The sequence below is a fragment of the Crassostrea angulata genome, chromosome 1 (genome assembly GCF_025612915.1).
Source record: "Crassostrea angulata isolate pt1a10 chromosome 1, ASM2561291v2, whole genome shotgun sequence".
NCBI classification, from domain to species: Eukaryota; Metazoa; Mollusca; class Bivalvia; order Ostreida; family Ostreidae; genus Magallana; species Magallana angulata.
In genome coordinates, this window is record NC_069111.1 from 41431761 (window position 1) to 41445557 (window position 13797).

Below are 13797 nucleotides of genomic sequence, written 5' to 3' on the forward strand. Positions count from 1 at the left end.
CAAAAAGGTCAAAATAAATTGGCCATAACTCAGAGGGATGAAGACTGACCTCCCATTATCTTTGTATTTTTTAAGAGACCATCTGAAACTGCTTCGTTCTAGTTACATAATTCAATCTAATCAATATATTAGATTCACAATTGTCGTTTCTCACAGTTTTGAGAACAATGTAAAATTAAAAGGGAAATAAGAAGTATTTACGCAAGTTTTTGTGAGGAATACACATACCAATTGGAAAATTCTTTGTGAGCCAGTTATGTTCATTTGCATCATTGATTTGAAGCAGTGTTGTCTTTTGGTTTCTGCAAAAAACCTTAAAAGAAAATAAACTAAGTGGTTGTTGAAATAATACAGATTTATAGAAATATGTGGAAATATTTTTGAACCCGATAATTTTAAAATGCAATGAAATCTTAAAAGAATTTAACCCCCCCCCCCCCCCAGTATAATTCAACTCTTTAAGGCCCAAAGTATTTCAAAATGTATTAACAATTTTAGAATTAATTTCGGAATTTTGTTATAAAAACGTTATGCTGTGGAAATTACTAGTATTTAGTATTCAATACAAGAAGTTTATCAAATACTTTTACCTGCGCTTGAAACCAGTTCATTTTTTTGCTGAATAAATGGTAGCAATGACCGTTGTAACGTTTCCATCCTTCTTTACAAACTGTGACAATGTTAAATAATCTAAGCGACTTTGTTTTGTTATTTAGAGAGTGTGACGACCATAGATAGCTTGTGTTAATTTAATTCAGTTTATTGCAGCAAAACAAATATTCATAAACAGTGTACAAGTACCCTACCGATCGCTTCTGGTTTTCTTTTCCAAATATCGTTGATACTTAATTGAATTTTGTTCAACTTTGTGAACATCTGTCCATCACAGGTTTCGGATCCACTAGACTCGCAACCATTGAACGTACAGCCTGTCCCACTGCACTGAGTCTCAAAGACAGCAGTCTGTTAAAATTATTAAATATAGATACATACCAAATGTTTACAATTAGAAGACACATATTTTATTCTTGTTTACCTTTATCATCTTTGTTTTCTTTTGAACGGAAGAAAACAGTTGGAAATGAAGTTCTGATATATTTTTCATCAAAACATCGTCTTCATTGAATTGTTCTGCCTCAGATGGGATTGAACGGAAGACCAGCGCCAAGAATACACAAAAATACAAATCTCAAACGTTCTCATTATAATGTGGCATGCACTGTACAATAAGATAGTATTCATATGTTGGATCGTTCCAACATTGATTCTTTATATAGAGGATAAAGCTTGTAATGTGTAGCAGGTGCTAGCTCACTTATATTTTGGGACATCTCGAGAGATACAATTTCATTTTAATTATGTTTAAAGTTGGACTGGTGTTTTATATCATTGTAAAGGTTATGTTCAATGAAACAATATCTCGATTCATTTCCCCTGGGGGTGAGGGAGTGGGAGTGGCTGTAATTAGACTTGTGGGGATCTTATTAACCAACAGGAATTGTAATATTTTTTTATGTGAGGGGTTTTCCACCCCAGGGTACCACACAGACAAACTCGATTGATAAAGGTTCACAAGTTTTATTATATAGATGATTGATGAGAAAATGAAACGCTTGTACTAATTCACTCACGGTACAATATTAATAATATAATTTCAATTATCAAATTGATATGGAATTATCACTTATATTACAGTAGTATCCAAAGATTCCGCAAGGTATTTCTTAGGAAAACTCATCGTCGCTAGCCAAGTGTTTCGGTCCTCTTTGCTCTCCATAAACCCTTGGCGGATTTCATTACGAAAACTCGGTGACAAGCTCCGTTTTATGATTAGCTGTAGCTGCGAGTAGCTGATCCAATCGCAGTGCTTGTACATGTAAATATTAACTTTAAAAAGAAAACACGTGTGATCTTTGGTAAAACATTTGGTGCTTTTAACAAGTTGAAACACAAGCTCTCGAGTACAGTGTCTCCCCGACGATGGTCTAACCAGATCGCTTTAAACACCTGTATATTTTAATGGGATTGAACATAGTTCAACGATACGTGGTTTTATATCATGAAAGCTTTCATATAAATCGGCGACTTTTTCACTCCGGTACAGGTCCTTACATGAATAAAACATCCCGTGCTTTCCCTTGGTTATAACTTAATTCGTATTTAATAACATCGTTAATTATGTTCCGATATTCAGTAGTCAACATGTTTTCAAGTTGTATTAATGCCGTAGTGTTTATATAACCCGTTGTTTAATTCGATTAAAATGTAAATATGCAAGGGGCGCAACTCAAGTTGCTCGCTAGATAGCGCCACCACACCACTGAGTTTTCGTAATGAAATCCGCCAAGGGTTTATGGGGAGCAAAGTGGACCGAAAACCCTTGGCTAGTGGAGATGAGGTAAACTTCACTGTAGAATATATCTCGTAGGAGACCATGGGAAGTATCGTATTTGCTACTGTCATAAAATTATTAGAAAAACTAGCGCAGATGTATCTATATCATATGTCACACGTGCGTACTCAGTAACCACACCCAACTACTCTCACAAACAACATCTACAAGACAATCACGTGAACCGAAAAAACTTTAACCACAATCACGTGACATCCGAAACAGTACTCAACCATTACAAATCAATACCTGTTTGAATGAAAGAGATGAATGAATTGAATTTTACTACAACAATACTACTAATATTACTACTGACTAAGTGTAATACATAATGGATGAAATAAAAACATGCGTATTTACCCTGGGACATTATTATTGTGGTATATCTATATGTATTTTTATATGTTTGATTCCGGAAATTTATACTCCGTTTATATTTTGTTTGAGACTATTGATGCCCTGTCTATAGTTATTTAAATTCTATTGTCTGTAAGTATATAAATACGACCGTCATCGGGCATTCATGAAACTCTCTTGTTGGTCTACGGACCAAATTCTCCCCCTCTTCCCTTTTTCGGCATTCATTAAGGTAAATTTTCATTTCCCCTTCTTAGGTTATAAACGGAATCAAACAATCTTATTTATGTTCAATATTTGATTTTGCTTAATAAATTTGTAAATCTTCGTTATCTTTGTTATTTTGTAATTCAGAGGCAAACTGAAAAGAATGAACCTGGGTTGATGTTGAAAGACGGTTCCGTCTTGTTTATTTATACTGCACTATAATGAATACCAGACTATTAAAAATTTAATTACGTTCCTTTATATCTGCCCTACATAAATGCCACTCAAAGGAACCATAACACTTGAGTTCAGTTGATATCAAAATATTTTTAATTGATCTGTTTATTATTTATTTTTCATATTGTAAACAATGTACATTATAAACATTATGTTAACTCTTCAAGAAGTAAAACTGACATTACTTGTACTTAACAGAATTGACATCAAAATGCATAAAATAAAACAATATATCCTTTATATGTTTTAATGTATATTTTAAATCTTTTATATGGATATATTAGGGTTATTGTAGTGGAATAATAGAATTGTGACGGTCAGACCGGTTCGAATACCGGCGCCAGTTAGCTCAGTTGGAAGAGCACCTGACTAGAGATTCAGGGGGCCCGGTTTCGAATCCCGGTCTGTCCGTCATTATTTCTCCCATCCCGTTACATTTGGTGCCGTGACCAACCCCTGGAACTGACAGGTTAACTCCTGCCAGGGGAAGAGCCTGGGGTGATCTTCGAGGGCGAAGTTCATTTAAGGGGGGAGGAATGTGACGGTCCAATCGGTTCAAATACCGGCGCTAGATAGCTCAGTTGGTAGAGTACCTGACTAGAGATTCATGGGGCCCGGGTTCTAATCCCGGTCTGGTCCGTCATTATTTCTCCCATCCCGTTACATAATTATTTGGTGCCATGACCAACCCCCGGAACTGACAGGTGAACTCCTGCCAGGGGAAGAGCCTGGGGTGCTCTTCGGGGACGAAGATCATTTAAGGGGGAGGAATGTGACGGTCAGACCGGTTCGAATACCGGCGCCAGATAGCTCAGTTGGTAGAGCACCTGTCTAGAGATTTAGGGGGCCCGGGTTCAAATCCCGGTCTGGTCCGTCATTATTTCTTCCATCCCGTTACAGAATATTGAATTTGTCGTTTTGGGGAAAACTTATCGTATGAACTTTATCGGCGTCTTGTCAATAAAATACTTTCTTTGGTGATTCATGCGGGATAATTATGAAAGTGGCGAAATTGCAGAAAAATACATAACCCAAGTTAGCGGGTTATATTTTTTTCTGCAATGATCGTTACCTTCATAACTCGCATGAAAGATCAACAAAAGCATATTATCATGATTATTTTTACATCTTTTTTAAACAAATTCATAAATTGATTGCAAAAAGTAAGTAAAATTGACTAAATTACTGTTAATGTACATCAGAACGTTAGTAAAAGACACAGTCAAATCGTCTCCTATAGGAATTTAGTCTGACATCATCATGACTATTTTTGTGCAGTCCTTGATTTTTCTTAAGTTGAGTCAAGTGGATTCGAAACCTGTTTCGACAAATCAATATATGTGACATGTAGATTTCAGTCCTGTCAGTTTCAACAGATCTATGAACTACAATCACTTTCCGTAAAAAATAGTGGGAATCATACTCGCTTGTTGTGAAAACTTGCATATAACTACACGGGATATTTAAAATAGATAAGTATAAATTTCTTTGTTATTTAGTATTATCCACATGTAGTGGATGTCGGGTTTTGAATCGTTGTAATTTCAATAAAACATAATTAAGAATGGTAAATTGAACAGAGATGAAACTAATTTCGTATTTTACCTTTTCTCGGTTATTGGATACATATAATGTTTAGGCCACAGAATCATGGGCTTAATGAATTACTTAAGCTCCCGTTTAATATCGGCGCAAAAGAGTCGCAAGTTTTGGCTTAGCTGCAGGTCTGTAGCTCCCGGTCTGAAAAAAATTCGGATGGACGACCTGGGAGCTACAGTGCCTCCCATAGTAAAAAACTGCAATTTACGGCGCACAAAAAATGCGCTAGTTTTGGACTGATTAATCTCATTTCCGAACACATTCTGTACAAATATTTGATTCTAAAATATTCCTTAGATATTTTACTACAGATATTGTCATTTCACTTACCTCTGATAATCTTTTAAACACCATCACTAGCCCTGGAAAGTGAAGTGGGGCAGTTTTGTTTACATCTAAAAATGGCGACTCCCGATCTCGACATGAATAATATACTTCATTTTCCGAGGTCGGTTATCATGTTCAAGAGAAAGTCTGAGGCAAGTAAAATGAGTTATTGGTAGCAAATTGCCTGAAAAATTTAATTGCACTAATTGTTTTCACAGCATTTGTGTGAAAATAAGGGTTGTCAGTCCAAAACAAGCGCATAATTTTGTGCGCTGTAAATTGCAGTTTTTTTGCTATGGGAGGCAATGTAGCTCCTAGGTCGTCCATCCGAATTTTTTCAGACCGGGAGCTACAGACCTAGTTTCAGCTATACCATCATCTACTGAAGTTTTAGTAAATACATTGAGGAGATGAAGAAAAGAAATGGGTTATTCTCAAATCAGTTTATTTTTTGTGGTCTGAACATTATCAAAGATTTCCATTTGCCCATAGTCAGATTTGAGAACCTTATTAAAGAAAAGAAGAAAATTTCATACAATTTTCACTACAAGAATGCCCAAATCAAATTGAATTACCAACAGTAAACTAACCCAGAATTTCCTTAATAAGATAAGTGTGCAATACACAGGAAAAACATAAGTAAAAACAAGTGTAATACATTAAAAACATTTAAAATTTACCTGATGCTTCACAACTGACTCGAATGATCCGTACATTCAAAGTCAATTTATAAAATTGGTATAGGTACAGTCCTGATTGCCATTAAATTTGTCAGGTTGTCCCCTATTCCAATTGGTAAATGTACTTTTCCCAGAAAGAATATCACCCAATTACCCTCCGTGTCAATGTCAGTAAAACCAATCCAGTATAGAGCTATTTGTACATGTATATGTGTTATATTCAAAATGTCATGTAAATGATATATCAGAAAATTGCATTAGCCAAAATGTTTTTACATGATTAGATCCATAAACGGCACCTTCCATTTTAAGAACACTTCAATGGAAAACCTACGTTTTACTGGTATTACAGTGTACACTTACTTTATTTTATAGATCAAAGGAAGGCGCAAGTTACTCGATCTAATGCATTTCAAAGATGTACTAAGTCATTTGTTTATAACAAATATTATTTGTTAATATTGTACCGTTTGGAAAATTCCCTGAGAAAATCTGATAAAAAAATTCATCATTCTTAGCATTGATGTCGCTGTACAACTTACTTCCGTAGCGTCTACTTGGAACGTTTCAAAATATCGTGGTCGCGAGTGGCAAATCGTTGTCAATTGGATAGATTACGGTTCAGCGTGCTAATTTATAACAATTTTCAGATAGAAGGATATGTGTGGAAGTGAGAAAGATAGATGACACCAAAGGTATAGGGATTTTTGATATAGAAATCGTTTGAATTTCCCAGGTGGTACCTCAATGTAAACAAACGGGAGTTGCTTACCTTCTCTCTTTTTATATGTAGGGGAAACGAATGTCAATATAAAATGCCACAGAGTCGTGATATTTCTGTTATTTTTCGACTTGAGACATATATGAGGGGTTGTTAATGATATTAAATAATAATTTTTTTTAAATAAAGAAAAAAAATGAAAAGGGGGGGGGGGGGTAGTGCACGGTCTAGTCCACAAGCACCTGTGTAAAGAAGCAAGAGTTTTGAATTGTGTAATACTAATTGACAGAAATTAAATATTTCTTAAAAAGCTTGCTATGTTTTACTGTTGTAAACTTTTACTTCAAAAAAAGACGAGCTCTTGCAATAAGTATCGTCCTGCTTGGCACTGGGATCGGTTCCGTTGTCTTCCCATTCATCTACCATTCTCTGATAAACTGTTACGGACGAAAGGGCGCAGTCCTAGTGATCAGTGCTCTATCCCTGAACATCTGCGTTTGTGCAGCACTGATAAGACAACGAAAAGAACTCCAAAATACCCTTTAGCAAGCAAACTAGCACTGAAACCAACTCATACGAGCTGGAAAATGATATAATTGAGCCAAGAAAGTCTTGCTGCGAGTGTAGCACACGTCGGCCAATACGAGAGATATTTCATTTCTCGTTGATTCGGAAACCTTCTTTTTTCATTTATGCCCTAGCATTTATGCGTATTTTTCAATTTTTACCATGATACCAGGCCATGCTCGCGTACAGGGTATGAGCAGTGCTCGCGTTGCTGTTTTACTTTCCGTAAATGGCGGCGTAATGATCTTTGCCAGACCTGTCGTAGGGTTGCTCGCAGACTCTAAGATTATTCAGAAAAGAAACATCATTGGAACTTTTCTTATTCTTGGAGGAGTTTCCTCCATTATTTTGCCATGGTTTACGGGATATTATCCCTTGTTGGTTTATTCAATAACACAAGGGCTGTTCCCCGGTTCTTTTTTTATGTTCATTCCCCTTTTATTACTGGAAATAGTTCCCCTAGAAAATCTTCCGCAGGCTCAAGGACTTTTGAATCTTTGTCTATCGTTACCCGTTGGCATTTCACAACCACTTCCAGGTATGTGAATACTTTAACATATATATTTTTTATGCTTTATTTCGTTAATGAAATCCGTTTCATTTCAGTGGGTGATTAGTCCATTTTAGACTATAAGTAATACTAGTAATTAACAACTATATCTGAATAAAAATAAATCTTGAAAATCCATGTCACAAACCTAACCCTTGTTCCCTTTGATCGATAGTGCTGGCTTAGAAGTTAATGAATAATATGTTTTTCTTTGACTGTTTGTTACAACAGGAAGGTACTGAATTTTTGATTGATTTGTCATAGGTCAATGTGCAGTCTACTAGTCCATCAATTAAAGAGCTATATCACAATATTTTATGCAGCATGAGAGTTTACATATTTGACGCAAATTGTAACATTGGCAAATAAATCTAGGCTGCATTTGATGTCGAATTTCACTAAAACTGATCATCAATACAAAACGTAGAGTATCCAAATATACACTCTCCATTCTTCTAATAATACATGCACGAAAACGTAGAAAAACCATCATTATGATAACACAAACTGTAATTCTGTTTGGTAAATGAGATTTGACATATATTTGGTAAACTAGTATATGCTTTGACCTGTGTATTGTAGGGTACTTGGATATACCAGTATATGCTTTGACCTGTATATTGTAGGGTACTTGGATATACCAGTATATGCTTTGACCTGTATATTGTAGGGTACTTGGATATACCAGTAAATGCTTTGACCTGTGTAATGTAGGGTACTTGGATATACTAGTATATGCTTTGAACCTGTATATTGTAGGGTACTTGGATATACCAGTATATGCTTTGACCGGTATATTGTAGGGTACTTGGATATACCAGTATATGCTTGACCTGTATATTGTAGGGTTCTTGGATATACCAGTATATACTTTGACCTGTATATTGTTGGGTACTTGGATATACCAGTATATGCTTTGACCTGTATATTGTAGGGTATTTGGATATACCAGTATATGCTTTGACCTGTATATTGTAGGGTACTTGGATATACCAGTATATGCTTTGATCTGTGTATTGTAGGGTACTTGGATATACCATATCACTTTATGCATTGACCTGTGTATAACTAGTGTAGGGTACTTTGGTATACTAGTATATACTTTGACCTGTGTATTGTAGGGTGGATCAGAGACGTGACGGGAGACTGGACGGTATCGTTCCGCGTGTCCGGAGGCGTGGCTTTGTTGGCGGGACTGTTGTTTTTTGTAGAACCAGCATTTCGTACAAAATGTAAAAGAAAATGCAGTACATATCGGTGAAAGAAAATAAAGACAATGATATAAACATAGTCATCTATAGTCTTGTATATTTATTTGTTACGACTTTGATGCTTTTACTTTTCTTGGACAACAAAAACGTACAAGTAATACTGTTTTTCATTTTATGCCATAACAGTAAATATAATTAATAAATATGTGTATGTTTTTTCATTTAATTTCTGTCCCAATATCTAAACCTGTATGATATATTTTTGTATTGAATATCATGTTGAAACCAAATATATGTACTTTTATTTAAGTTTTTTAATCTACATTTTTGACTTCATGACATCAAAGCCAATAGGGATCATTTACTTTTCATGACTACAGATGAACTAAGTTTTATGTCTGCAAGGGGCAAGTTACTCAAGATATGAATCTAAAATGCCCACCAATTGGTGTACCAACTGAGAAACAGGTGCAAATCTAGCATTCTTTTGTTAATTTTTCTTTAAAACGTTGAGATTATAATGATCAAGTATCTATTTGAAACGCAACATGTTTCATTGTTCTCATCAATATTGTATTATTAATGATCATTTTTAAATTTGAACTATTTATCAGAGGTTGCATTATTGAGTCTGAAGGTAAAACGAAGGACCACCAATTTAACCACTTTATTCAGGTAATTCAACCGTTGTCGATGGTTGTCGTTTCCTGTGATTAAAATTCAGAACCTAAACGTAAAGAAGAAAATAAGGTTAAAATTAAACTTCTAAATACCATGTAGTCATATTCATAAAAACAACCGACCTTACAATTATTATTATTTCAATGCATTAAGTTATCATTTACGTGCATCTTGCAAATGAGAGCTATCAAATAAACGACATACGCAGTGCTTGTTTAAGTACATTTCAAATCCATATAATACCATTCTTGTAAAGACGGAAGATGAGTTGTCGCAACAGATATGTTAAGAGGCCAATAGCGAAGAATACTATGGATTTAACAAGTTATGTTACTCTTGTTTACAAACTTCTTTGACGCCAATCTTAAAACTCTCGACTGAAAAATATCAATCACATAACAACGTACCTGATGCTTCACACAAGACTTGATGTGTAGACTTGCAGCTATGATCGTCCCAGAATCCTTTTACATAGTTATTATAGGCACAGTTTTGTTTCCCACCGGAATTATTGGGTTGTCCACCGTGCCATCTTGTGTACTCACTTTTCCCAGTTGATAATGTCACCCATTTCCCCTCCGTACCAATGTCAGTAAAATCAATCCAGTATGCAACTGTTTGTAAATACTCATTAATGTTTGAGATTGTACATTTTTTTTTTAGCTTTATTCATTCAATATGGGTAATTTGAGGTATGGAAAACGAAGGGGTGAAAGAGTATAGCCACCCCTCCCCGTTTTCAGACATTCTGAAACTGTATCGTTCTAGTTACATAATTCAATCAAATATAATCGATCACAATTTTTGTTTCTGACAGTTTTGAAAACAATGTAAAATTCAAAAGGAAATAAGAGTATTTACCAAATTTTCAGAGAAGAATTCACATACCAATTGGAAAATTCTTTGTGAGCCAGTTATGTTCATTTGCATCATTGATTTGGAGCAGCGTTGTCTTTCGGTTTCTGCAAAAAACCTTAAAAGAAAAAATAAAACCTACATGGTTATTGGAATATTACAGATTTTGAAATATTTTTGAACCCTAGACATATGAGATACAATGAAATCTTAAGAGACTTTAAATAAATAAATAAAAACAGTATAGTAAAATTATTTAAAACCCCAAGTATTTTAAAATGCATGAATTATTTTAGAATTATTATTGGGATCTTCTAAAGAATACCATATGTTGTGGAATTATCTAGCATTTAGTATTAAGTACATGCAGTTTATCAAATAGTTTACCTGTGCTTGAAACCAGTTCATTTTTTTGCTGAATAAATGGTAGCAATGACCGTTGTAACGTTTCCATCCTTCTTTACAAACTGTGACAATGTTAAATAATCCAAGTGACTTAGTTAATTTGTTATTTAGAGATAGTGACGACCAAAGATAACTTGTGTTTATAGCAGCAATACTATTATTCATGAACAGTGTACAAGAACATGCCAATCGCTTCTGGTTTTCTTTTCCAAATACCGTTGATACTTAATTGGATTTTATTCAACTTTGTGAACATCTGCCCATCACATGTTTCAGATCCACTAGACTCGCAACCATTGAATGTACATCCTGATCCACTGCACTGAGTCTCAAAGACAGCTGTCTTAGAATAATTGTGTAATATAAATACACATCATATTTTGTTTAAATTTAGAAAATCGAATATTTTTACAATCAAAAGACACAAGTTTATAATTGTTTACCTTTATGATATTCGTTTTCTTTTGAATAGAAGAAAACAGTTGGAAATGAAGGTCTGATATATTTTTCATCAAAACATCGTCTTCATTTAAAAGTGCTGCCTCAGATGGCATTGAACAGAAGATCAGCGCCAAGAACACACAAAAAATACAAATCTTAAACGTTCTCATTATAATGTGGCATGGCATAGTAGTCATATATTGGATCGATCCAACAGTGATTATTTATACATGTATTATATAGAAAATAAAGCTTGTAATTTGCAACAGGTGCTAGCATACTTGAATTTTGGAACATCTCGAGAGATAAAATTTCATTTTAATTATGTTTGAAGTTGCATTAGTGTTTTATATCATTGTAAAAGGCTATTTTAAATTATTCAATGAGACAATATCTAGATTGATCTTCCACAGAGCTGGGGCAGTGGAGGTGGTTGTATTTAAAGTTGTGGGGAACTTATTTACCAAAAGGAATTGAAATTTTTTGAATGTTGAAGCATCACAAGTTTTATTAAAGATGATTGATGATTAAGAAACGGTTTGTAAATAATGGTGACGTAAAATGAAATTGAAACGCTCCTACAAATTCACTCACACAATATTAATCATATATTTTAAATATTTTGATCAATTATGGCATTCTCCCTTACCAGTAGTACCAAATATTTCGTAAGGAATTTCTTAGGCAGAATATGTCTCGCTGGAGGAAAAAATCGTTTTAGGTGTTGTCATACAATTAATAGAAAAAGTAGTGCAAATGTATATATATCAACAGTCACACATGTGTACTTAGTGGCCACTACTCCCACCTACCGGTTCTAACACTCTCACCTCTTGGAAACAACAATATATACAAGACAATCACGTGACACGAAAACAACTTAAACCCGACAATCATGTGATATCCGAAACATTACTCCATCATTAAAAATCAATATCTGTATGAATGAATAATGAATAGATGAATGGAATTTTACTACAACAATACTATTACTAGTGACTATATGAATAAAATACATATGGAGAACGAAAAATCCAACAACATACGATTGTCACCCCGTGACATTTATAGATACTCAAACTTAATTCCTTTCCTTTATGTTTGCCCTACAGTAAATGCAACTAAAAGAAAATATAACATTCAAGTTCAGAGATATTATAATTTTGTTGATATTGAAATATTTAAACTGTTATATATATTATGTATTTTTCATATTTTAAACGATGTAAACACAATTTTTGTTTATTGATTTTTGTTTATTTTCTAATGTTTGGATGTATTTTTTAAATCATGCATATGGATATATCAAGGTTATAGCAGTAGGATAAAAAATGTTGAATTTGTCGTTTTGGGAAAAACTTATAGGAACTTTATCTGTGACTTATTTGTATATGACTTCTAGGGGTATTTGAAATAAATAAAAAAGTATAGGTTTATTATCTACATGTAGTGGATGTCGGGGTTTTGAATTGTTTTGAATTCAATAGAACATAATTCATTAAGAATGCTGACTTGACTGAGATGAAATGATTTTTCGTGATTTACCTTTCCTTTCCTTAGTTACTGTGGAATCATAAGATTTCGTGGTAACTCAATTTTCGTGGAATTCGTGTGTACTTCTCATCCACGAATTAACATCCTCCACGAATTAATAAATTAGTGTTATAAAATCATTAAAAAACGTTGAAAATTCTCTAATTTAATATTATTAAATAGAAAATTTTACCTGATACAATTCATCAGAATATGTCAGCTAAAAGAGAAATAAAAAATGAGGTTTTTTTGGTGAGCTGAAATTAAAATGGAAAAGTCTTCTTTATCTTATCTATAGATTATATGAAGAATTCAAACAACTTGCCTACTGCAATGTGTATTACATTTTTACTATATATTTTTATAACAACTGTCATGTGAACAACAAAAGTCACGATATCAACGTCCTGTCTCCCCATAACTACAACTGTCAGGACTTCATACGAAAATTAAACATATTTCTAGCACTGTCTATTTGCATCTATTGTGCTTGCATATCAGTGACAAAAACAAATTATGTGAAATATAGCACCCAGTAAATTGGTCAAACATTTTCTTCATTGCATGTACTTAATGTTTGATACTATCTATATTATACATATTTTTACAGAATTCTTTTCATACCCTAGAAATATCAATCATATGGGAGACTTGATTAATTATTTACGGTAGAGTTACACTGTTAACATTCAGGCTCCGTATATTTTAATAGCTCTGGCCAACATTTAAAAGCCCTCAAATTACACGAACGCATTAAGGTACAATAAGGTTCTATTTTAGTTGGTCAACGTTTTTGTCAAAATATATCTATATGAGAAGGGAGAAAAATGTACTTCACTGCGCTCATCAATTCTTCTAAAAAATACAGTCCAGTGGATTTTCATTATTATAAACTGAAGTTGTTTAGCTAGATAAAACTCGCTTAGCCTTTCATAATTTCTCCATTAAATCCATTCATAACTTTCCAAATGAAACCTGAATACTCTAATACTAGTAAATAGCAAAACACTGTGTGGAATAAGCAACACCACGCT

General features: G+C 33.9%; 1 protein-coding gene across 2 annotated transcripts in view; it reads right to left on the reverse strand.

The window, feature by feature from the left end:
* The window catches only part of LOC128169127 (perlucin-like protein), a 29623-nt gene that overhangs the window by 1968 nt on the left and 13858 nt on the right, over nucleotides 1-13797 (reverse strand). Inside the window, exons 1-4 of one of the 2 annotated variants that reach the window (XM_052835297.1) lie at nucleotides 1037-1227; nucleotides 807-963; nucleotides 591-670; nucleotides 229-313 (exon numbers count right to left, since the gene is read on the reverse strand). In XM_052835297.1, the coding sequence (XP_052691257.1) occupies nucleotides 229-313; nucleotides 591-670; nucleotides 807-963; nucleotides 1037-1105 (391 nt within the window). In that variant the 5' untranslated portion in view covers nucleotides 1106-1227. Of the gene's footprint in view, nucleotides 1-228; nucleotides 314-590; nucleotides 671-806; nucleotides 964-1036; nucleotides 1228-13797 lie in introns of those variants that run through there. The other variant, XM_052835292.1, reaches the window with a different exon arrangement.